At 38.2% G+C, this 26,194-nt stretch overlaps 1 protein-coding gene across 1 annotated transcript; it reads right to left on the bottom strand.

Annotated features, from left to right (window-relative positions):
* Nucleotides 1–723: 723 nt before the first annotated feature.
* Nucleotides 724–25,512, bottom strand: LOC134753916 (dual specificity protein phosphatase MPK-4-like). Its single transcript, XM_063689881.1, has 10 exons — nt 25,019–25,512; nt 22,578–22,709; nt 20,682–20,781; nt 20,094–20,147; nt 17,482–17,605; nt 15,261–15,318; nt 13,705–13,878; nt 12,134–12,291; nt 9,963–10,149; nt 724–1,733 (listed from the first exon to the last, which is right to left on the bottom strand). The coding sequence occupies exons 1-10, from the start codon at nt 25,128–25,130 to the stop codon at nt 1,630–1,632; spliced, it is 1,203 nt and encodes a 400-aa protein (XP_063545951.1). The 5' UTR covers nt 25,131–25,512; the 3' UTR covers nt 724–1,629.
* Between the last annotated feature and the right edge of the window lie 682 nt (nt 25,513–26,194).

Genomic DNA, 26,194 nt, shown 5'->3' on the forward strand with positions numbered 1-26,194 from the left:
TTCAACATGTGTATCCCTATTATGTATTATCCCTATTACCTATGTGCAAAATTTCGCAGTTCCTAAGTGAAAATTAATTTTCACCAAGGCGTTTCGGAAAGTTCCATATTTTTTTTTTAGCAACGAGTTTATGCTACAAATATTGTTGACGGCGACTGCTTCCTCCATCTTCCTCTTAAGCCCGTTATGCTGTTTAGCGTGTAGCGACTCCATCTTGGCCATGCCGTTGGCTTCCGGTTCTCATTGAGCCGTACCATGGAGTATATTGTCAACTCCTAGCTTACCTTTAGCCTCTTGTTGACGGCGACTGCTTCCTCCATCTTCCTCTTAAGCCCGTTATGCTGTTTAGCGTGTAGCGACTCCATCTTGGCCATGCCATTGGCTTCCGGTTCTCATTGAGCCGTACCATGGAGTATATTGTCAACTCCTAGCTTACCTTTAGCCTCTTGTTGACGGCGACTGCTTCCTCCATCTTCCTCTTACACCCGTTATGCTGTTTAGCGTGTAGCGACTCCATCTTGGCCATGCCATTGGCTTCCGGTTCTCATTGAGCCGTACCATGGAGTATATTGTCAACTCCTAGCTTACCTTTACCCTCTTGCTGACGGCGACTGCTTCCTCCATCTTCCTCTTAAGCCCGTTATGCTGATTAGTTAGATCCTATTTTAAATAGAAAACGCTCGACATGTTTCACTCCGTACCGAGCAGCGTCATCAGGAGCTTGCGTAGACGGTGACGGAGTGAAACATGTCGAGCGTTTTCTACTTAAAATACGTGAGTGACCCGTTATTAATATGTTTAATATGTCTGACTCTCACGGAAGTTTTGTTATTAAAATAACATTTGTAAAAATATTAGGTTATGTGTTAAACGCTAACAAAATCTGTCATATTTCTTTACACTATTTGCAAGTTCTATTGACGACGACTTTACCTTGCGTATCCTGCGCTTTTTAAAACTTAATACTTATTATATGGAGCAGCTGTCACGTAAAATTTTTGTAGACATTTTTTTGGAAGTATAGCACATAAATTTATTTATTATAATATGTGGCTTTCCAGGGTCCTTATGCACATGGAGCATAATATCAGACATATGCGACATTTTCAACCAAAACACATTGTCGGTTGTCGATAAGGTTGATTTCAAACTGAAGCTATGTGGAAATAGCTCCTTATTAACAGCCGACAATAATTACCCATTTGTCAGGTGTGGCTCACTCCGCGATTTCGTCGCGTCGCTACAAGTACACGCGGCCCACACCAATTTTGGTGTCTAGCCAGTGGTTGCCGCGCACCGTTACGGAACGGACGCCTGTTCGCGCATGCGCCACCTAGCGGCCATATCTGTCGTATTAGTGTCGCCTAGACGCATTTTATTAGAGAGTGAAGTTCTGTACCTAATTATATTATTTATTCTGTGCTTTTGGTTTAAAATGGCACATATGATCATCACCAGAACCCGGAATTTTCGCGGCAAAAAAGATTGTCGCAATCTTGCTAGAGTTAGAAACATTTTTTATCGATATCGATAGTTGGGTAATGGAAGTCAAAAACGGTCCACCAAATAAAACGGTCTTTTGTTATGCCGCGAAAATTCCGGGCTGTGATCATAACAGCCCGTTGGATACTAGACCGTAATCTGTACGTTTTGGACGATATTGGACCATTCCACCTTTGACGGTACGAGGTAGAAAGCGGGCGCAACTTTCTGACCGCACGGACATTTGCAACCTGAAAACAGAGAACATAATGTTAAATATGGGACTCTATTGTTTCCCATATAGTTTTTAGTCATAATGTATTGTTTGTCCACATTTTCGTTAGTCACAATTTGGTTTTTCTCAGAAACGCGTAACTTTTCAGGATTGCCATAAAACAAACCTAACCTAACCTAACCTATCTGTAGACGACGCAATAAACTGGACCTGAAATGAATAACCTGAAACATAAAACTTAGTAATTAATATACATTCTAGTTTAATATTATAAAAATAATGTAGGTACACCTTACTTACCCCTGTTGTTTTCTAATCTATGTATGTGTGAATAAAGTGTGCGCGAGAGCATGCATATGTGTGCAACGAGCCTCGGCTATCGACCAATCATGAGTCAGTTCCCTATACGCCGCCGAGCGATACACGCATGTCCATGCGCTCTAACACTTACCTCAAAAAGTATCCCTAGTGTTCTTATTTAGCTCCTCTCCACCTGTGGCTGCAATCGTCGGCTACACATGGTCCTTCGAACCGGATTCTGAGGAGCACAGATGACAGGACGCAAAGGAATGTTCCACACACCTCCGCACACTACAGTTAAAACGCGGGGTGCTCTCGAAAGAGAAAAGTTGAAACATGCCACGGATGCTCAGAGTGAAGTGCATTCGCATAAATCGTGCCCACGGAACTCCAAAGAAGACAAAATTATGGATCACGCAAGCCAGTTCAACGCGAAGGCGCTCAGTTTGCAGGTTAAGCCCACCGCAAAAGAGGGTAGCATCAAAACTGAAACCGAACATGGATATCACCGATCCAACTCTTCGAATAAAACTTCGATGTCTTCACTACAAGCAAAAAGAAAACAATTAGAGTTAGAGGCCGCCGAAGCTAAAGCTAGGATCGAGAAGGAGTTAATAGATAAAAAGCTAGACGCTGCACTCGCTAAGCTGGACGAGGAATATTCTCAGAAGTCCCGTTGCAGTGGAGAACAACGATCTATTTTGTCCGAAACATCTCAAAAAGTGGAACAGTGGCTCGAGAAAAGTCGCCAAGACGATCAAGACGAACGCGTTCTCGCGACCCCTTGGCAGGAATCGAACCCCGGACCGAGCTCACTTCAAAACCTAGCACAAGCAATGGAAAAACTAGCTACTACAACTCAAAGTGCTAATACTCGCCTTTTATCTCGATTAGCCACGTCTAAGGACTTACCGTTATTTTCTGGTGAATCGCTCGAGTGGATACAATTTAAAAAATCATACGAACAATCCACGAAGTTATGCAAATATAGTGATACTGAAAATATCGCGAGATTAGAGAAATGTCTACGTGGTGAAGCTAAAGAAACTGTCTCATCTTTATTTACGACCGATACCTCACCACGCGCCATCCTAGAAGCACTAGAGCTACGATTCGGAAGACCCGACCTAATCATAAATAAAATCTTAACACAATTTAAGAAATTGCAACCTTTACCGCAAGCGTATCATATCGAGTTAGTGAACTTCGCCGTCAGAGTAAAGAATTACGTGGCAGCTGCCGAGTCTATTAAACAGACCGATCATCTTCGAAGTCCTGAGTTACTAAGCACCGTTATATCAAAGTGTCCCAGTGCGCTTATCAACAAGTGGGCAGACTATATATACGAACATAGCGATACAAATAAAGCTAAATTGCAGTTATTTTCTGAGTTCCTGCACAAAGAAGCTACGAAGATCGCCGCCGCTGGTGTAACTCATATCCATTCTCAAAATGAACATAAGTTTCCAAAAAAGATGGAAGACCGAAAACTTCAGGCTCACCCCATTTTAAATACCGATAATGATACAAACGCGAAGTGCAAGTTTTGTAAAGTGTCTTATCATCCGCTGACTAATTGCAATAAATTTAAACGCGCGCTACGCAGGGATAAATGGCGCTTTGTTAAAATAAACAGAATATGTCATAAATGCCTGTTGCTAGGCCACGGGAAAGAAACCTGCCCGGCCGCATCGTGCGATATCGACAGCTGCGGGCTGCCCCACCACCGCCTCCTTCACTGGCCGAATAAACCTAACGCAGACAGCGCAGCGCCCCGCAATAGCAGCAACAACGAAGACCTAAACAATACGCCAATATTAAGTGCGACAGATGAATCTGCCAACAATAATCCCACGACCGCAATCGTAACCAATACTTTCGTGGAACCTAGTGATAGTGTTTACCTAAAGTCTGTACGAGTGAACCTTCATGGACCTAACGGCACTATTGCTACATACGCCCTTTTAGACGATGGGGCCGCAGTGAGTTTGATATCAGCTGATCTTGCTAACTGTGTCAACCTTCAAGGTCAGCCAAAGACAATAAGTATGAAATGTGCATGGAAATCTAAATTCGAGTGTAAAATCGAAACTGTGAACTTTAAAATCTCGAACTCAAATGGTGAAATGTACGATTTACGTGCGCGAAAAATGAGTGAGCTAGACTTACCAACATTGGACCTATCTAACGTGAACTTAGACTCTTACGATTATTTACGCGACCTAACAAGTGTTTTACCCCGCTGTAATATGGAACCGAAGTTATTAATCGGACAGGATTATTACCATTTAATAATGCCGCTAAAAACTGTTTATCGAGGCGATTTTGAACCTTGTGCCACATTAACAAAACTCGGTTGGTGTTTACATGGAACCTTACCTCACTTACCTGCAGCTGCACTCGGCCGACCTTTGACCGCCGATCACGCCTTGACAACCGTGCTGTATGAGCGCCCTAAGCCGGCCGCCGAAATCTGCAACGCATGCACTCCGCCCTCCATCGCCACCCCCGCGGACGTACTTACCGCGCGGCGGGAGACCCACACATGCACAGACGCAGACACACACTCATCGCCACAATGGTCAAGCGATGTACTTAGCGACAGCGCAGATAAACAACTTCATGAACTGGTTCGCCGATCGTTTGCGCTCGAATCAATAGGAGTGAACTCTAAGCCACGCGTAAATAAGGACGACATTCGTGCCGTCAACATCATTGATAACTCTGCAAAAGTAATCAACGGGAGTTATGAAGTTTGTTTACCATGGAAAAATGATGCTAAACTGCCTGACTCTTACCCAAATGCCTATAAGAGACTTCTCGCTGTGGAAAGAAGAATGCTGTCAGATGAAGGATACGCCTCTAGGTATACGGAGCGTATTAATCATTTACTTGAAAACAATTACGCCCGATTGTTATCCGACGACGAATTGTTAGCGCCACATGAGCGCGTATTTTATTTAGCCCATTTCGGAGTGGATAACAAAAACAAGAAAAAATTGAGACTTGTGCATGACGCTTCAGCCACCACTGCCGGTCGCTCCCTGAACGACTACCTACTCCAGGGCCCTGACCTACTTCAGTCTTTACTGGGCATCATGCTACGCTTTCGAGAAAAACCAATTGCAATTATGGGCGATATAAAAGAATTCTTCCTTCGCATCAAGATAACGAGAGAAGATCAGCACGCACTACGATTTTTATGGCGCGAAAACGTAAACAGCGAACTAAAAACCTACGTTATGACGTCATTGTTATTTGGAACCAATTGTTCTCCATTCATTGCACAACATATTAAAAATAAAAATGCAATGCGATTCCAAACAGAAATGCCTCAAGCCGTCGAGGCCATCCTGAAATCACATTATATGGATGACTACATCGAGAGTGTGGACAATGAGCAGTTGGCTATCAAGATGATAAAAGAAGTTTCCGAAATTCACAAACAAGGTGGTTTCGAAATAAGAAATTGGATATCTAACAAACCAGAAGTCTTAGAATGCACGCCAAAAGAAACCTTAAGTGATAAGGCAATAAGGTTCAAAACCGGATGCGACGACTTACCTGAAAGAACGCTCGGGTTGCTATGGTACCCGACCAGCGACACATTCGGCTTCGATTTATCACTTAAACGCATTCCGACGGAGATAATTAACCTGCAAAGAAAACCCACGAAGCGGGAACTCCTGCGCATCTATATGTCAATATTTGACATTTTTGGCTTTCTTGCACCATTTACTGTCAAAGCAAAAATAATGCTACGAAATATCTGGAGAACGGATACTAAATGGGACGATGAGATTCCTACGAATGAATATACAGTATTTCGCAACTGGATAACAGAATTACAAACATTGAAAGATTTGCGCATTCGGAGATTTTATTTTCACGGCGAACAAGCTACGAGCGAGCGCGATAATACTAATAACGCTCACTGCAACACCTTGCACCAGAATGAGACGACTATAGAACTCGAACTTCACATTTTTTGCGATGCAGCTCCTACTGCATACGCTGCCGTCGCTTATTGGCGTAAAATATGTAACATCAATGAAGTACAAGTTTCATTCATCGCGAGTAAGTGTCGTTCGACCCCCGTGAAGAAATACATAACTATACCTAAACTTGAGATGGAATCAGCCGTTATCGCCTGCAGACTCGCCGACACAATAGCGCGCGAACACAGGTTGACCGCCTGCACTCGGTATTTCTGGACCGATTCTTTAATCGTTTTGCATCAAATAAAAAACGATACGCGCGACTATAAAGTTTATGTCGCTAATAGACTTGGCGAAATTGATGAATTATCTCAATCCTGTGAATGGAATTATATACCTACCGACTTGAATATAGCTGACAAAGCCACAAAATTAAATACCTACGAGTTGAATAACGACTGCGACTGGCTCCGTGGCCCTGAATTCCTGTACTCGCCGCGGGACACCTGGCCAAAGTATGACGCTGCAAAACAAAAAATAAACAAAGATCAGCTGTTACAAGTAAACACGCTATATGAGATAAAGGATGAAGACTTACCTGTTGTTCCTGATTTGAATAAATTCTCTTCGTGGACCAGACTATGGAGATGTATGGCAAACGTTTTATTGTTTATTACGAGGTGCAGAAGACCTGGTAATGCGCAGATTAATGCCGACACGATGCACCGCGCTAAAACTGAATTATTGCATTACTCACAGATGAAATCGTTTCCAGAAGAGATTTATGCACTGAAAAATAATAAGGCAATCGAACCAAGCAGCCGATTACGCAAGTTAACGCCAATAGGTACTAGATGATTCAGAACGCTTACCAGACCAGTGGCGCGTTTAGCGTTGCTCCCCACAGATGATGATGATTGTCCTTGACGGACAATGGGGCCGAGAATGTAGACGACGCAATAAACTGGACCTGAAATGAATAACCTGAAACATAAAACTTAGTAATTAATATACATTCTAGTTTAATATTATAAAAATAATGTAGGTACACCTTACTTACCCCTGTTGTTTTCTAATCTATGTATGTGTGAATAAAGTGTGCGCGAGAGCATGCATATGTGTGCAACGAGCCTCGGCTATCGACCAATCATGAGTCAGTTCCCTATACGCCGCCGAGCGATACACGCATGTCCATGCGCTCTAACACTTACCTCAAAAAGTATCCCTAGTGTTCTTATTTAGCTCCTCTCCACCTGTGGCTGCAATCGTCGGCTACACTATCTATAGGATAACCTGAGGAAAATCCTAAAAAGTTAACGGTTTCAGAATTATGACTAATGATAATATGAAATTGTCTTCGGTTACCGCGATAGTTACTCATGAAATAAAACTATGAAAACGGATTATATCGCGTATATTGAATTTATAATACATCCCGACGTTTCGAACCCTTTACAGCGTTCGCCCGTTTCGTGCGTTTGCAGCGTGGTCACCCGTTGACCACGAACGCTGTAAAGGGTTCGAAACGTCGGGATGTATTATAAATTCAATATACGCGATATAATCCGTTTTCATAGTTTTATTTCATAATGATAATATGACAATCATTACATTATGACTTAATAATTATGTCAAACAAATGGGCTCCGTTAAATATAGATTGTCAAAGGACCAGGGATGTAACGGGTGTGGTTTTATCGGAACCGAAAGCGTAACCAGATGTTTTAAATTTAGTTTATCGGAACCAGAAGCGGAATCGGAACCGAAACCGGAACCGGAACCAGAATTGGAGCCCGAGTTAAATGTGGATAAGATATTAAGAGGTATAAACTTGTTTGTTTCTGATGCCGCTCTAAGCTTTGACAACCGATATAGCTTCCGATTCAAAAATAACGGAATCGGAACCGAAGCGGATGTGGATACCAATCGGAAGTTCCGACTTAACGGAACCGGAGCTCCGTAACATCCCTGCAAAGGACTGTCTCATTTCGAACATAGAGAGAATCATACTATCTTTGTCTTACACTAGCACCCAAAAAAAAGGATGAGTATAGTTTTTTTTGTTCTTATTCACTCACAATTTGGTTTGACCAACCATAAATAAATAAATATGGGGACAATCTTACACAGTAAAACCACGCCCCAAACTACTTAAAAGTTCGCAAGCTCGGCCGTGTTTCACCTTCTCATACAAACGGAGTTTCGTTCTCATTTTAAAACTACGTGTTGGATTGTATTGAAACTTTGCACATACAATGACGTGAGGTATATCTAGGTCTGTAATTAGTTTATATAGCTCCAGTTTATACAACAAACGAAATAGAGCAAAAACAAGTTTTGTATGAAAAACTTAAATCCGCTGTATTTTTTGTAACTATGGTATCTGAAGCTACATAAACTAATTACAGACATAGATATACCTTATCCTATTGTAAGTACAAAGTTTCAGAGCAATCTAGCTAGTCGTTTTAAAATGAGAGCGGAACTACGTTTGTATGGAGAACCGAGCTTGTCGGAGACCCTTAAGGTCAACGCGATCGGACCAAAAAATTTGAAAATCAAGATGGCGACCACTTACATTTTGTTTACCCTTGCAGAGTCTGTTTCGTGATTTCGCGGGAATTTTGAATAAATATTTATTCTTAAATGAGAATATTTAAAAAAAGGCTATTACAGGTGAAGCTGCTAATCTTGTTGTTAGAGATCAAAGCGAATATCCGTGTTTCAAACACAAATCTTGGACACTAAATCAACGATCAACGCTTAACAACGCGATCGGACCAAAAATGAAGAAAATCAAGATGGCGACCATTTTTCACTTTTTGTTTACCCTTGCAGTCTGTTTCGTGATTCCGCAGGAATTTTATTTTATTTTATTCATTTATTTATTTAAGAAACAAATTTTATAGTGATACAAAACACTGGAAATTCTCTTAAAGCTACACTCACAGTTTCAATTTAGTTTTTTTTTTGGGAAGTATTTGAGAATATATTAAATATATTAATAATGGGTCACTCACGTATTTTAAGTCGAAAAGCACTCCTTGGTACGGAGTGAAGCGAGCCGAGCCTTTTTTCGACTTAAAATACGTGAGTGACCCGTTATTAATATATTTAATGTCTGTCTCACGGAAGTTTTGTTATTAAATATTTGAGAATATTTGTGCCATTTTCAACAAAAAGGTACCACATTGTCGCTTGTCAATAAGGTTGATTTCAAATTGAAGCTGTATGGAAATAGCGCCTTATTGACAGCCGACAATAATTACCCATTTGTCAGGTGTGGCTCACTCCGCGATTTCGTCGCGTCGCTACAAGTACACGCGGCCCACACCAATTTTGGTGTCTAGCCAGTGGTTGCCGCGCACCGTTACGGAACGGACGCATGTTCGCGCATGCGCCACCTAGCGGCCATATCTGTCGTAATAGACGCATTTTATTATTTATCTTCACGGGACTTAATCGCGTAAAATAGTTTTAAAATGTACCTCCGACGTTTCGAGGACGGCGTTGTCCCCGTGGTCTCGGAGAAGACTGGCTAAACCTTCGTAACCTACCTTCGTTTAAGATCTCATCCACATGGAACCCAGTCATTAGTAAGTGTAAGCGAAACCAAATATCGAAAGTTGAAAAATCGAATATTGTGAGTGTTGTGTGTCGACCCGGTAGCATCCCTAGTGCGCAAAACGTTCAAGTTAATAAACAAGACCAAGTGCGGGTAGTTCGAAAAACTCGCGCGCCTAGAAGATGTTGATGTCAACTTTAGCCAGTCTTCTCCGAGACCACGGGGACAACGCCGTCCTCGAAACGTCGGAGGTACATTTTAAAACTATTTTACGCGATTAAGTCCCGTGGAGATAAATAATAATGAGTAAAAATCGTGAAAGTTTAAATCAGTGTTTAGACGCATTTTATTAGAGAGTGAACTTCTGTACCTAATACTATTATTTATTCTGTATTATATACCCTTTTGGTTGAAAACGTCACATTTAAAGAAAGTGTATTACCGCACACCCAGCTGAAGCTGCCAATCTTGTTGCTGCACTTGGGACAGTGCAGTTTTCCCTGAGCGTCGTGTGTGACGCCGCTCATCCACGCCATCGGCTCCACGAACAGCATCAGGCGGCATGCGTCGGTGCAGTCGCGAGGCGCTATGGCCGCGTCCACTAGGTTCTGTTCGTGGTAACCGTCCAACTGTTGAAATAATAGGGATAATTACGCGAAACTCAAAAAACCGGCCAAGTGAGAGTCGCGTGTTTCATAATAGCAAAGATAGATATAACTCCGTAATAGATGGATACAGTCTAAGGAAAAAACGTGCCTCGAAAATCACGAAAATTTGATTCTGGATCAGAGGGCGCCACTAGTTTTGGCCTACACTCGTATAGAGGGCGTTGACGGTTTCGTTTGTTATTTATAATTTTAACGCATATCAGTGAAAGAACATGGGTCAAAATCATAAAAATAATTAATGCAAATAAAAAAAAATAATTTATCCATATTTAAATACATTTTATCGTATTTTTATAAATATTTATTTTTAGTTTTAAAGTGTGTCGACAGATGGCAGTGAATTTACTGGGGTTACAAAATTTACTATGACAGTACCGCTCTAGTATAAGTTACTCTATGATAATAGAATCACACGAGTGTTTTAAGGCCTCAAAGTCAAAGTCAATATAATCTTTATTCAAATAGGGGCCTAGCAACAAGCACTTTTAAATTGTCAAGTTTTAAATATTACCTTAATCTAAATATCAGAGCAATTTATTAATGCAGTTATTATTATTCTTAAAAACATTGAATTATTATAGATATGTCAAACTTAATAATAAGAATTCACAAAAGGATCGTCAAACACCAAAATTGTAAAAAAAATACTAGTCTAGAAACTTTCTAGAATAAAAATCTAAATGTCAAAAATAATTATGTAGAGTTGCATACACTACTTTATCTACATACATATACAATTGTATGGAAAATATTACGAGTTCCTAAATAGTTATGAGCGGTAGTGTAGTTTGAATACTTTTAGCACGTGACAACTGTAGTTTGAATACTTTTAGCACGTGACAACTGTAGTTTGAATACTTTTAGCACGTGACAACTGTAGTTTGAATACTTTTAGCACGTGACAACTGTAGTTTGAATACTTTTAGCACGTGACAACTGTAGTTTGAATACTTTTAGCACGTGACAACTGTAGTTTGAATACTTTTAGCACGTGACAACTGTAGTTTGAATACTTTTAGCACGTGACAACTGTAGTTTGAATACTTTTAGCACGTGAGAAATTTCTTACACAAAGGATAAAAACGGGACCCTACTAATTCTCCGCTGTCCGTCTGTCACCAGGCTGTATCTCATGAACCGTGATAGCTAGACTGAAATTTTCACAGATGATGTATTTCTGTTACCGCTATAACAACAAATACTAAAAACAGAATAATGTAAATATTTAATTGGGGCTCCCATACAACAAACGTGATATTTCTGCCGTTTTTTGCGAATGGTACGGAGCCCTTCGTGCGCGAGTCCGGCTCGCACTTGGCCAGTTTTCAGACCCTAAATAGTACATTATTGTCGAGGCTCGGAAGTAGCTACTTGCTGGCTGAGGATTCGTTTTAAACGGACGACCTTGGGAGTCCGTTTAATTGAATCCGAAGCCAGCAAGTAGCCTTCCAGCCGAGTCATATATAGTGATTTTCTCAAAAATGGCGCAATAAATACAAATATAATAGAAATATTATACAGAAGCAACGTTCTTATGTATATATTTTCACATAGAAAAAGTGAAAAAATTTGCTTTGCCGCCATTTTATTTTTTTTATTAAAAATAGAAGTGTATTTTTCTGCTGAAAATACGCCAACCTATTTGAGACACCTAAATAGTCGCGGTACCAACATTATAATAATAAGTACTGATCATCTGTTTGGCTGTTTCATGGACCTATGCGTTCATTTGATATGGCCACTTCAACTTTTAAAAAGTTTGGAACTCGACAAATAATGGAATTTGTATGCAACATTGCAGTCCCGAAATCGAGGCTGCAATGTTTTTAACTTTTTAATTTTTTGACTGACCATAAACTACGCACTTCGCGACCTACTTTTTAACCGGCAACGTCGACTTTGCCGTCCATTTGTGAGAAAAATCTATTTATCCATGTGTACTTACATGGTTAGGTCCCTCGCTCTCCTGCGTGGCTGGGACCCCTGTGGTCTCTGTATCGTCGTCGAGGATCTGACATGCCAGGTTTTTCAGCTTCTGAATGAGGACCTGGCCGTTCTCGGAGCACGGGAGACCAGGCAGCTTGGATATGGATGGCCTGATACCTAGAAAGGAATGAGGAATCATTCTCAAACAATGCGTTGAAATATGTAATGTATCATTGTTGGTTGTCGATAACATAGAGTAACTTATACTAGAGCGGTACTGTCATAGTAAATTTTGTAACCCCAGTAAGTTCACTGCCATCTGTCGACACACTTTAAAACTAAAAATGAAGATTTATAAAAATACGATAGAATGTATTTAAATATAGATAAATGATTTTTTTTATTTGCATTAATTATTTTTATGATTTTGACCCATGTTCTTTCACTGATATGCGTTAAAATTGTTAAATAACAAACGAAACCGTCAACGCCATCTATACGACAGTAGGCCAAAGCTAGTAGAGCCCTCTGAACGAGAATCGAATTTTCTTGATTTTCGAGGCACGTTTTTTCCTTAAACTGTATCCATCTATTACGAAGTTATATCTATCTTTGTCGATAAGGTTGATTTCAAATTGAAGCTTTATGGAAATAACGTCTTATTGACAACCGACAATAGGTAGCCTTTTGGTTGAAAACGGCACATATTATCATTAAGGGTCCCCGGCAAGCTCGGTTCTCCATAGAAACGTAGTTACGCTCTCATTTTAAAACGACTAGCTAGATTGCTCTGAAACTTTGTACTTACAATAGGATAAGGTGTATCTACGTGTGTAATTAGTTTATGTAGCTTCAGATACCATAGTTAAAAAAATACAACGAATTTAAGTTTTTCATACAAAAATTGTTTTTGCTCTATTTCGTTTGTTTTAGAAACTGGAGCTGTATAAACTATTACAGACATAGATATACCACATGTCATTGTACGTGCGAAGTTTCATTACAATCCAACACGTAGTTTTAAAATGAGAGCGTAACTACGTTTGTATGGGAAGGTCCAAGGCCCGAGCTTGCCGGGGACTCTGAAGTGCGTTCAAACAACAGAGGTTATGAAAAATCGTAGCGATATTTAGCGTGACGCCTTTGAAACCTGATTAAACAACTTTCGCTAGATAGAAAAAAAAACACGAGCATAGGTCTACAACCATTCAAATTGTACTTTATTTTATTTAATACTAGCTTTTGCCCGCGACTTCGTCTGCGTGGACTTATTAACCGCAGCTAGAGTAAGAATAGCGCCTGGAAAAATTTTCATAGCAATCTAAATTTGAGCATATTATGCACACAAATTAGCAGGCACTTCGTTAATTATCTCAATTCCACCCCGCTTTTTACTTTCTTAAGGGATGATTATCGGGATAAAAACTATCCTATGTCCTTCTCAGGGACTCAACCTATCTCTATGCCAAATTTCATCTAAATCCGTTCAGCGTGTTCCCTACACACAGACAGACTTTCGCATTTATAATATTAGTATGGACTAGCTGTCGCAAAAGTTTTTTAACAAAGGAAAAATCACAAAAATCATACCTTTCTTCGCCAACTCGACTTTAACCTGCTTGGGTACGTGTGGTATAATGTTGTTCTGACTGGCGACAACCCGCCGACACTTTTTACAACGGTACACGATCGGGTCCGGACGCTCGCGTACCAGACCCGGGTCCGGTTTGATCAAGTCCGCAAAAAGTTGAGGGAGGATTTTTACTGAAAAGGAAATAGTTATTTGTGCAACAAGAGAGGAAAGTTGGTTTTTCTTGCGAGTGTTTATTTTGAGTCCCGAGAAAGCGAAAGATGCTATAATTGAATCACGAGCGAAGCGAGTGATTCTAAGGTAGAATCTTGAGCGTAGCGAGGGACTCAAAAACACGAGATGTAAAATAACTTTGCTCTCGTGTTGCACACATAATTTTTCACCTCAGTAGTGAGAACATATTAAAGGTTAAAATGTATTTCGAATTACACAGAATAAACAGAAATAAAAAGTATTATAATATGTACGATACGATAAGATACGATACGATACGATACGAGACCGGACCGGACCGGACCGTACCGTACCGTACCGTACCGTACCGTACTTAAACTAAGTTAAATCTTCACTAAATTAAAAAGTTACATTGTTTCACTCCCTGGAGTGAGGAAAGTCGCACTTTCCTCACTCCAGGGAGTGACGAAAGTAGGCTTGTTCGAGCTGCTGAGGTGAAAAATATATACTTACACTACCGCTCATAACTATTTAGGCACTCGTAATTTTTTTCCATACAATTGTATACAAAATCGAATCAGAATTTATTATATAGTCGCAGTCGGGTAACAGTTTTTTGTGCAGTTAACTTTATTAATTTAACAGACATATCGAGCTTCAAAATGATGTGCAGAATATTCGTGTACATTGCCTATTTACCAAATGGCAAGCGTAAAAAAATCCATAAATCGTTTTCCAGTACAAAATCGTTTTATTATGTATGAACTAGTACATAAGGGTTTTTTAAATGTGACGTATTCAACCAAAAGGTACCACATTGTCGCTTGTCGATAAGGTTGATTTCTAATTGAAGCTATATGGAAATAGCGCCTTACTGACAAGCGACAATAAGTACCCTTTTGGTTGAAAATGGCGCAAATAGTTGCATAAAGTAAACTCGAAATTTTAAAGGATGTCTTTGGCAACAATTTGAGGCTCAATACATTTACCTAAATAAAAATTAAATCCAACATGTAAGCGAGTCATTTGCCTGCGATCGAACAGTATGATTTTGAAAATAATTTTTGTATACAATTGTATGGTGAAAATTGCAGGTACCTAAATACTTTTGAGCGGTAGTGTATAACAATAACATATACACGGTGGCTAAAAAATAAGTGCATTCCCATTACCAGTGAGGTTTTGTTTTGTGTCCTATGTAATAACTAACCATAATTTAATTACCTATGTTACATATAAATATTAATTGTACCTATACTAACACACTATGGACCACGGTCTGCAATAAATATTTCAATTTCAATTTGGGATTATACTGAGCAACTTTTACTAAGTATACGAGGGATTAAGCCAATTCAGAAAATGTGCAATTTCAACTTACCTTGTTTTAGTTTCTGTCCCGCCATTTTAAGTCGAAATTGTTTGTATCTTGGGTCGTCCTGAAATCATAATAAATTTAGTAAAAAAACGTATTTTTTTTTATTCAAAAATCTGTATATGTTATTTCTTATTGTGATTGTTAATAAATCTCTAAACTCTGATTTATAATTAAATTCCAATAATCTAACCTCACTTTTTCTCTTTTCCGTATGTTTTAAGAAACTAAACAAAGCTAAAAGATATCTATATTTATTTTAAATGCTAGAGTATGCAAAAGGGAAATTTGTGTTTACTCTTTCAAATATTTTCAATTATTGAGAAAGAAAACCGGCCAAGTGCGAGTCGGACACGCGCACGAAGGGTTCCGTACCATTACGGAAAAAAACAGCAAAAAAAAATCACATTTGTTGTATGGGAGCCCCATTTAAATAATATTTATATTATTCTGTTTTTAGTATTTGTTGTTATAGCGGCAACAGAAATACATCATCTGTGAAAATTTCAACTGTCTAGCTATCACGGTTCATGAGATACAGCCTGGTGACAGACAGACAGACAGACGGACAGCGGAGTCTTAGTAATAGGGTCCCATTTTTACCCTTTGGGTATGGAACCCTAAAAAAAGGATCTGAGTGAGGTTAGTTTTTTGGAATTTAATTACAAATCAGAGTATAATTATGATATTATATTTATCTAGCCACCCGCTTATCAAATATTGCTGTGATAAATGCATATACGACCGGTCTGGCCTAGTGGTTAGTGACCCTGCTTGTGAAGCCGATGGTCCTAGGTTCGATTCCCGGTAAGGGCATTTATTTGTATGATGAACACAAATATTTGTTCTTGAGTCATGGGTGTTTTCTATGTATGTAAGTATGTATTTATCTATATAAGTATGTATATCGTCGTCTAGCACCCATAGTACAAGCTTTGCTTAGTTTGGGGCTTGGTTGATCCGTGTAAGATGTCCCTTAATATTTATTTATTTAATTCGTCAAAATAAACTCAGTGTGTAATGTGATTTTCGAGGCACGTTTTTTCCTTAGACTGTATCCATCTATTACGGAGTTTTATCTATCTTTGCTAAAACCATAGAGTAACTTATACTAGAGTGGTACTGTCATAGTAAATTTTGTAACCCCAGTAAATTCACTGCCATCTGTCGACACACTTTAAAACTAAAAATGAAGATTTATAAAAATACGATAAAATGTATTTAAATATAGATAAATGATTTTTTTTATTTGCATTAATTATTTTTATGATTTTGACCCATGTTCTTTCACTGATATGCGTTAAAATTGTTAAATAACAAACGAAACCGTCAACGCCATCTATACGACTGTAGGCTAAAACTAGTAGCGCCCTCTGAACGAGAATCAAATTTTCTTGATTTTCGAGGCACGTTTTTTCCTTAGACTGTATCCATCTATTACGGAGTTTTATCTATCTTTGCTAAAACCATAGAGTAACTTATACTAGAGTGGTACTGTCATAGTAAATTTTGTAACCCCAGTAAATTCACTGCCATCTGTCGACACACTTTAAAACTAAAAATGAAGATTTATAAAAATACGATAAAATGTATTTAAATATAGATAAATGATTTTTTTTATTTGCATTAATTATTTTTATGATTTTGACCCATGTTCTTTCACTGATATGCGTTAAAATTGTTAAATAACAAACGAAACCGTCAACGCCATCTATACGACTGTAGGCTAAAACTAGTAGCGCCCTCTGAACGAGAATCAAATTTTCTTGATTTTCGAGGCACGTTTTTTCCTTAGACTGTATCCATCTATTACGGAGTTTTATCTATCTTTGCTAAAACCATAGAGTAACTTATACTAGAGTGGTACTGTCATAGTAAATTTTGTAACCCCAGTAAATTCACTGCCATCTGTCGACACACTTTAAAACTAAAAATGAAGATTTATAAAAATACGATAAAATGTATTTAAATATAGATAAATGATTTTTTTTATTTGCATTAATTATTTTTATGATTTGGACCCATGTTCTTTCACTGATATGCGTTAAAATTGTTAAATAACAAACGAAACCGTCAACGCCATCTATACGACTGTAGGCTAAAACTAGTAGCGCCCTCTGAACGAGAATCAAATTTTCTTGATTTTCGAGGCACGTTTTTTCCTTAGACTGTATCCATCTATTACGGAGTTTTATCTATCTTTGCGTTTATCTTTGTAAAAACTTACCTTATTAAGCACATAGCCCATCTGTCCATACAATTTCAGTTGGGCGACGAAACCAGGATTGGGTCCCACAAACCGCCGATGTGATTTCACCAACCTGAAGGCATCCTCGTAGTCCAGAAAATACCTAAAAAATAACAATCATCATCACTATGAGGCGTAAAGGCAGGAAATTAGAAAGGAACAAAAGATATGGCACGCCGCGCGAAACTTGCGACGGAAGATTTGGCGCGGGTTTTAAGAGGACAGTGGACGACGTCCGTAGTTCCCATTTTTTTAACCGGATATTGACATCATGGTAAATATTTTCACACATTAACCATAGCTATTTAATTTTATTTGGAAGTTTTGTTATTACTATTAGTGCGTTTTCTAAAATAAATATAGAAAACCTGATTCTCACAGATCCTGGTGTTTTTGGGTTCTTTCAACTCCTGATGATAAAAAAAATGTGCCAAAAACTTGTATGAAAATTGTACATTCCACTATGTCCCACACATATAAGTGAAAAAAGAAATTCACACTAAAACATAATGGAATAGACATTTTGGGGCATCTGGTTAGGGTTCCGTACCCAAAGGGTAAAAACGGGACCCTATTACCATAGAGTAACTTATACTAGAGCGGTACTGTCATAGTAAATTTTGTAACCCCAGTAAATTCACTGCCATCTGTCGACACACTTTAAAACTAAAAATGAAGATTTATAAAAATACGATAAAATGTATTAAATATAGATAAATGATTTTCTTTATTTGCATTAATTATTTTTATGATTTTGACCCATGTTCTTTCACTGATATGCGTTAAAATTGTTAAATAACAAACGAAACCGTCAACGCCATCTATACGACAGTAGGCCAAAACTAGTAGCGCCCTCTGAACGAGAATCAAATTTTCTTGATTTTCGAGGCACGTTTTTTCCATAGACTATCCATCTATTACGGAGTTATATCTATCTTTGCTATTACTAAGTCTCCGCTGTCCGTCTGTCTGTCTGTCACCAGGCTGTATCTCATGAACCGTAATAGCTAGACAGTTGAAATTTTCACAGATGATGTATTTCTGTTGCCGCTATAACAAGAAATACTAAAAAGTACGGAACCCTCTGTGTGCGAGTCCGACTCGCACTTGGCCGGTTTTTTAACACTACGAGTGAATATCGAATTTCATACAACATTTAAAAAACTCCTAACTCTTATCATAAATTAATAAAACGAAAAAGTCTAACGAAGGGGCATAGGTGCATTACCTACACTATGTCCATTCATTCCCCTTCATTTTAGCGTGTTCCTCAATAATTCAATAAATTATTAGTTTTCTACTCTTATTTGTATATTAAATGATTGCCAGTGAGATCGAAATCAACTTTATAAGAAGCGCGGCGCGCGGGGCCCCGGCGCAGTGTTATAAGGATCCTAACAGCAGTGTTGTTAGGGATATTCATACAATATTATGCAACTGTTATTTTTTTTTTATTCGGACTTCCAGGCAAAGATCTAGAATAGTATTTTATACAATCGTGATATAATAGAGAGCTTTTCAGTCGAGTACCGTGTTTAAGCAACGAAGCTTGCTGAGTTGCTTAAGTTAAGGTACGAGATTGAAAAGCTTGATTATATCACTATTGTATACAATACTTTTTCTACGAGACAAAAAAATAATACTTTCAACTAGTAGAATCATATACTTAAGTAAACAAACCAAAAGTATAGTTAAAATACTCGAGCTGCCGCGACCCGCGATACCTTCATACTCGTACGCGCACCGGCCGCCGGGCCCGGTGCCCCCGGCGGGTTGGTCAACGACACCTCCTCGTAACTCATGAGACCCTGGTACCTGCTCCGCGCTAAATTCAATTTTAAGACAGTTTTTTTCTCGATTTTGGCCACCGTAGCCTATGGAGACTAACAAGCAACGCTAAGCGCTTTTCGTAGGATATGGATGTTGCTATATGAAGGGTGTCACATGCGCGTTTATGACTTAAGAAGCAATTGTTGGCCAACCAATCACAAAGCAGATACGACGCAGCAGCGTGTTTAAGTAGACTAATTTGCATTGAATCGAGTCTCCTTAAACAAGAAATATTTTACTGAAATGTATGAAGTTCTATTTTCAAAATTTTTATAATTGACTAAACCGTATCGATAAAATTCTTATGGTTGAGTCGGAAGTGCCATAGACTATCCAACGTTGAAAAGAGTAAGGTTGTAGTGTTGCATGTGAAGTCGTAATACACAGATTATACTCGACGAGTAGAAAAACAATTATTTACTTTGATTTTATTTGTAATTTTAGGTGTTTGCTGCTGTCTTAGAAAAAATATTGTTTGCAGCGATACATAATTACTAATTATTAATTAGGTCTAAAAATTATCGGGCCTGTCTTTACAAAACTCAACTTCGTTACGAGAACAATAGCGAAAAATAGGAATTCGGTAGTGTTTTAATTAATCGCCACTCGTTGCGAATTACCTATTCGCACATGTATCGTAAAACGTTTCACAGTACATATGGTTATTTAAATTTTCGACATAGTTGCGTTATGTGCTAATTATCGCTCTAGTGCGGTAAAGTAGCACCATATGTAGTGTAAAATACTATTATTTTACTAACCTTTTCATAATGTAACCGATGACAACCGCAGCCGAACGCGAGACGCCAAAGTAACTGCAACATCAAATATAAATACCATACAAAGGGAAGGTTAAAATAGTATCAATATTAGTACGAGGGGTTAAACAACAACTTTGCCTCCTTGTAAAACAAATAGGGTTTAAACAACCACTCTGCCACCTGGTAAAACAAATAGGGGTTAAATAACAACTTTGCCCCCTTGTAAAACAAATATGGGGATAAACAACAACTTTGCCCGTTGTAATAGGGGTTAAACAACAACTTTACCCCTTGTAATAGGGGTTAAACAACAATTTTCCCCCCTGGTGAAACAAATAGGGGTTAAACAACAATTTTGCCCCTAGTAGAACAAATAGGGGTAAAACAACAACTCTGCCCCCTTGTAAAACAAATAGGGGTTAAAAAACAACTTTGCCCCCTTGTAAAACAAATAGGGGTTAAAAAACAATTTTGCCCCTAGTAGAACAAATAGGGGTAAAACAACAACTCTGCCCCCTTGTAAAACAAATAGGGGTTAAACAACAACTTTGGCCCCTTGTAAAACAAATAACTAATGTAAATGCGTACCAATGGACCAAGACGTTGCCACCAGCTTCCACGGCGTTCTCGATAAATTCGTTGCATTCTGGCAGATGGGAGATCAGATCGTCTTTTGGTACATCAGCCACTGTAAATATAACAAGAAATATTAAGGCGGTTCCCTGAGCCAGAAGGCGAAAAATCTCCTTATATGATCATGTTTTTCTAAGAGGCGTTGATATTTGTAGACGTGGAAAAAATATATATAGTTCTTGACTATATTATCTTTAATATCATAGCTTCCGATACACGAATTATGACACTTCGCTCGATACAATTAATTCCCAAAGTAACCTCTAACTCGGATTTTTAATCCAACTTTACTCGGTTATTTATTATAAACAAAAAAAGAAGAAAAAACAATCTTAACTTAAAAAGTAATTTCATAGCTTTCGAATTTCGATATTGTAGGGTAACGTTTTTAAAATAAATAAAAATCGACAAATTTCGATCAAAATTGACACTTGGTGCTCATGATCTTTCCCGTTCTTCCTTGGGAAATGTGACAGAGACAGCGGCAAACCGATGGAACGGCCTTAATGGGCGTTTTCTAAAATAAATATTGAAAACAAAAAAGCATGCATTTATTTAATAACCGAACAAGTTAATTTTGTACACCTGCATAGTTCAGTTCAGTTCATTTATTTTGTTAAACATAGGTTACATGAAAGATGGTAGATACATAAATATATATACGTTAGATCTCTATGTTTTACCCACAAAACTGTGAAAATTTCAACTGTCTAGCTATCACGGTTCATGAGATACAGCCTGGTGACAGACGGACAGCCAGACAGACAGACAGCGGAGTCTTAGTAATAGGGTCCCTTTTTTACCCTTGGGTACGGAACCCTAAACAGATGCCCCAAATTGTCCATTCCATTATGTTTTAGTGTGAATTTTTTTTTTTCATTTGTATGTGTGGGACATAGTGGAATGTACAATTTTTCATACAAGTTTTTGGCACATTTTTTTTATCATCAGGAGTTGAAAGAACCCAAAAACACCCGGATCTGTGAGAATCAGGTTTTCAATATTTATTTTAGAAAACGCACTAATAGTAATAACAAAACTTCCAATTTGAAACCAAATATAAAAAAAATACTGCCCCCTAGCCTAGTCGGTAGTGATCCTGCCTACGAAGCCCGGGTCCCGGGTTCGAATCCCGGATCCCCAATTTATCACGGATGTTTGTTTTTGAGTCATCGGTGTTTTCTATGTAAGTATTTACAAAGATATATGTAACTCCGTATAAGATAAGTAAAGTCCAAGGAAAAAAGTGCCTCGGAAATAAAGAAAAAATTACGAATAGTTGGCACCATACCTTTGGCCTATACTCGGTTACATCTGGTGACACCATTTGATATTTAACAATTTTAAGGTGTTCTAAAAAAGAAAAACCATATAGATTTTCATTTATAGATCTGTGTCGATAGATGGCAGTAAATTTACTGTGACTACTAAATTTACTATGATAATAACCGTCTATAAAGTCTATTCTCTATGATATTAATAAATATTTATTATACATTATATATATCCTTGTCTAAGTACCCACAACCACAACACAAGCCTTATGTAGAATAAGCTCAAGTGTCAGAATGTCTTATAACTTATAATATTAAATAAATAAATAAATATTATAGGGATATTCTTACACAAAATGACTAAGTCCCACAGTAAGCCCAAGGAGGCTTGTGTTATGGGTACTCAGAAGACGATATATATAACATATAAATACTTAAATACATAGAAAACACCCATGACTCAGGAACAAATATCTGTGCTTATCACAGAATCGAACCTAGGCCCACCGGCTTCACAGGCTGGGTCACTACCCACTAGCCAGACCGGTCGGCCATAAAGTAATAATATTATACTTACATTTGACATACTTGAAGACAACTTTGATCCTGTCCTGCAGACTCCTGGGCAGGGGCACCAGGTCTATCGTCAGTATGTGGGTGATCCCGAGGGTTTCCAGGGTTTTCTGCTCCCGGGCACATGCTAGGTTCCCTGGAATATTACAATGGGCAGAATAAAGGCCTCCGCTAATCGGCAGAGCGCAGCGCAGATCACCGAGGAATTACTCCGGGAACATTAACTTCATCAACGGCCGGTTAACTTCACCCATGTTAAATATTAAAGAATGAGTTTAGCAAGAAAAAGATTATCATTCGCAATGAAAATTGGATTCGCAATGAATAAATAGAGCTGCGCAAAATATGTTAAAAATAATTGTCTTCGCCTAGTCATTTCTTTTTACTAAAACTTATTCCAAATGTTTAATTAGGTACTAAACGGCCATGAAGTGGCGAAGTTATACTGAAATTATGATTTAATGTAAGGCGAAGTAATATATTAAAGGCGAATTTAGTGTACGTATTTTTGTCAACCGTTATTTTCAATTAACTGTAACATTAAAAACGCGGTTTGTTCATAAAACTTCTTAGCCAAGTAAATAACGAATCTGCAAACCTTACGTCAAATTACAAATATGGAACGTCTATTAATACTAATTACACAAGCAAAAGGGGCTTTAGCTATAGTAGATTGTTAACCAAGGGATGAAAGGCACTCATTTCTCCCGAGGTATTTTGGTGCTCGCAGGCTAGCATAGCGAGTTAAACACTACTTTTCATTTCGAATACGAGAAAAGTAAAATGAATGTTTTTTTTAAATACATGACTAAGTATACATTTTTTTAGTATTTCTTGAGGGTACTTTCAATTAACAATTTAGGCAAAAGTATCGTTATTAATAGAATGGAGATTCAAATATCAGACTGGAAATTGTATAACAAATCCATTTAAAAGTGCTTGTTGCTAGGCCTATTTGAATAAAGAATATATTGACTATTGACTATAAATACCATCTCACTTTTAAAAGAACAAATTAAATTACCTTGCAAAAACATCATTTACGTCACATGTTTGTCAAAAATAATACATTATAGTTAAATATTACAAATTCATAAGAAAAAAACACAATTTTAATTGTAAGAAATACCAATATTACTCATTCGCTTGCCCTTGTCCCATTCACTTGGGGTCGGCGCAGCATGTCTGTTTCTTCCATACATCTCTGTCACCCGTCATCTCATCATTCACTTGCGTTAGTTTCATATCATCTTTTACACAGTCCATCCACCTTTTCCTCGGTTTTCCTCTCCTCGTACTTCCCTCCACATTCATTCTTAATACCTTTCTCATCACATGACTTTCATCCCTCCGCATCACATGCCCGTACCATGCTAGGCGATACCAATATTACTATGAAGTCTTAATGGATTTACTTACGTTGTTTCCCACATGCTGCCATTGCTGGCCACTAAGAACAAATATGGCGTATGGCTTATAAAATAAATAAGATTAAAAAAAAAAGAACAAATATGGCGACTTGGTTTCGTTTTATTCAACGCGTGTGACAGGGACAAATATATAAACACTAATGTAATGGGGTTTAGGTCTAAAATATCGCAATAAAGATAAAAAATTGATTTTGTTCTTTTAATATGTAGTTCAGTCATAACGAGACCTGTAATTTTCAAATCGTCAGGACTTAACAATGGTTGCCATTTTGTACTATTAAAAGCTAGTTCAGTCTTTCTAACAAGTAATATTTTAAAAGCCCGGGTCTTAGGTTAAACTCAAATTTCAATTGCTTATCGTAAAAAAATTAAAAAAATCGTATTTTGAACGTAAAATGCTCTAGTGCAGACACGTATCATTTTCTGCACACCTTTTAGAACAACAACGACTAGGCTTGTGCCTGCTCGGTCACTACAGAGAGCGCTCCGCTCTCGGTCAATCGGTCAAACGAACTAGTTCGGTCTTTTAGTTCCTTTAGTTCAGTTCGGTTGTTGAGAGCCGGGAATTGGATTTTTTCCAATATTTAGTAACTGAATACAATTTAACTTGTACAATACGATTTGTCGATATCAAACATTAAAACACCTTAACAATACAAAAAAAAAAAAAAACAAATATCAGATTTATGAAAAATATTTGATTTTCCTTCGTATTTTACGGGCTTAGGAGTGTCACGTCGTTCATTCATCTCGTTCACACTCGTGCCAGGGACAGTGCCAACCGTTTCGTTCCATCCATTTACCGTTTCACTCAGTCAAGCGCTCTCCACTCCCACTGAACTATGCAAAAAGATTTAGTTCCTTTCGGTCCTTCACGGGATTTCATTCTTAACAGTTCTTAGTTCATGACCGACTCAAGCCTAACAACGACCCTCTTAGAGCATGAGAAATGAAAAGTTTTTCACCTGGTCATCTTAGCCTGTCCAATAAGTAAACAGAATGTTGATCAACTCACCAAGAAACAATCCCTCGTCAATCTTGTCCACACTGATCTCTAAATCGAGTTCTTGGTCCTCCGCGTCCGCCTCTGCAGCGTGGATGTCTGCGTCCGTAGAGCACTGAGCCATATCCGCGGCTTTTTCATATACACAATCAATACGTATTACACAATTTTGAAGCCTTTTAGCATGTGAAAACGGCGCTTAAGACGCATTATGAACTCAAATAAATCAAATAATACCAATTTATAGTCAATATTACGGGTAGAAGTGGCACTTGTTAATTTATTTTCACATTTTAAACGTGCAACTGCAGTTTCGTATACAACCTCCAAAAATCAATAATGTCATTTCATTTTGTTGTTGATAACTGTTCACACAATTCGCGATATACCTAGTTTGGTATGAAAACTTAGCACGCTATTTTGATTGCTTCTAAGTTATTTTCTATACAGCTACCACATTTTTTTACAATTTCTCCCGCGAAAATGTACGATAAATTAATAATTTTGACATCACAATCACACAAACTAAATGCTATTGACGCTATTAAATTCAAAGACTTGAGATTTTTAGTTATTATTCCTAACATTGCTAGAGCAACTAGAGCTTTACGGTATTATAGACAGAGTTCATTTTTATGAAACTAGATTGACAAGAAATAAATACGTTTCACGCAACTGGTATAACTTAACATTTTTCACAACAAATTTCTCCCAGCGCTCCCAGCTATTGAGACAGGACACTGACATATTGACAAACTGACAACGGACTTCTTAAAAAATAATTATCGCAAAAGCTACACGTATATTATTTGATTCCGCAAATATATCATCGCTCCCGCCGCATACCGCAAGAAATGGAAATAACCGCTCAAGAAGATTTATTTTGGAAAATAGACGAGGACTACGGACTAACGGGGTAAGTCACCTGCGAGTACAAATTTCTCTTTACACTAAACTGAAACACGAACTGGATAATTAAATAACAGAGGGCCTACCGCGAACTAAGTTCGACGTGTTGCCTCTCTGTCGCACTTGTAAATTCGTATGTAAGTGTGACAGGGAAGCAACACGTCGAACGTGGTTCGCGGTAGGCCCTCAGGAGCTGGAGTCGATATTGCGCGACTCCAGCTCCTATTATTATCCAGTTCGTTCGTCAAAATTCTAAAAGTCTTTACGACAATCTTCATC

The sequence above is a fragment of the Cydia strobilella genome, chromosome Z (assembly GCF_947568885.1).
Source record: "Cydia strobilella chromosome Z, ilCydStro3.1, whole genome shotgun sequence".
Classification (NCBI taxonomy): domain Eukaryota; kingdom Metazoa; phylum Arthropoda; class Insecta; order Lepidoptera; family Tortricidae; genus Cydia; species Cydia strobilella.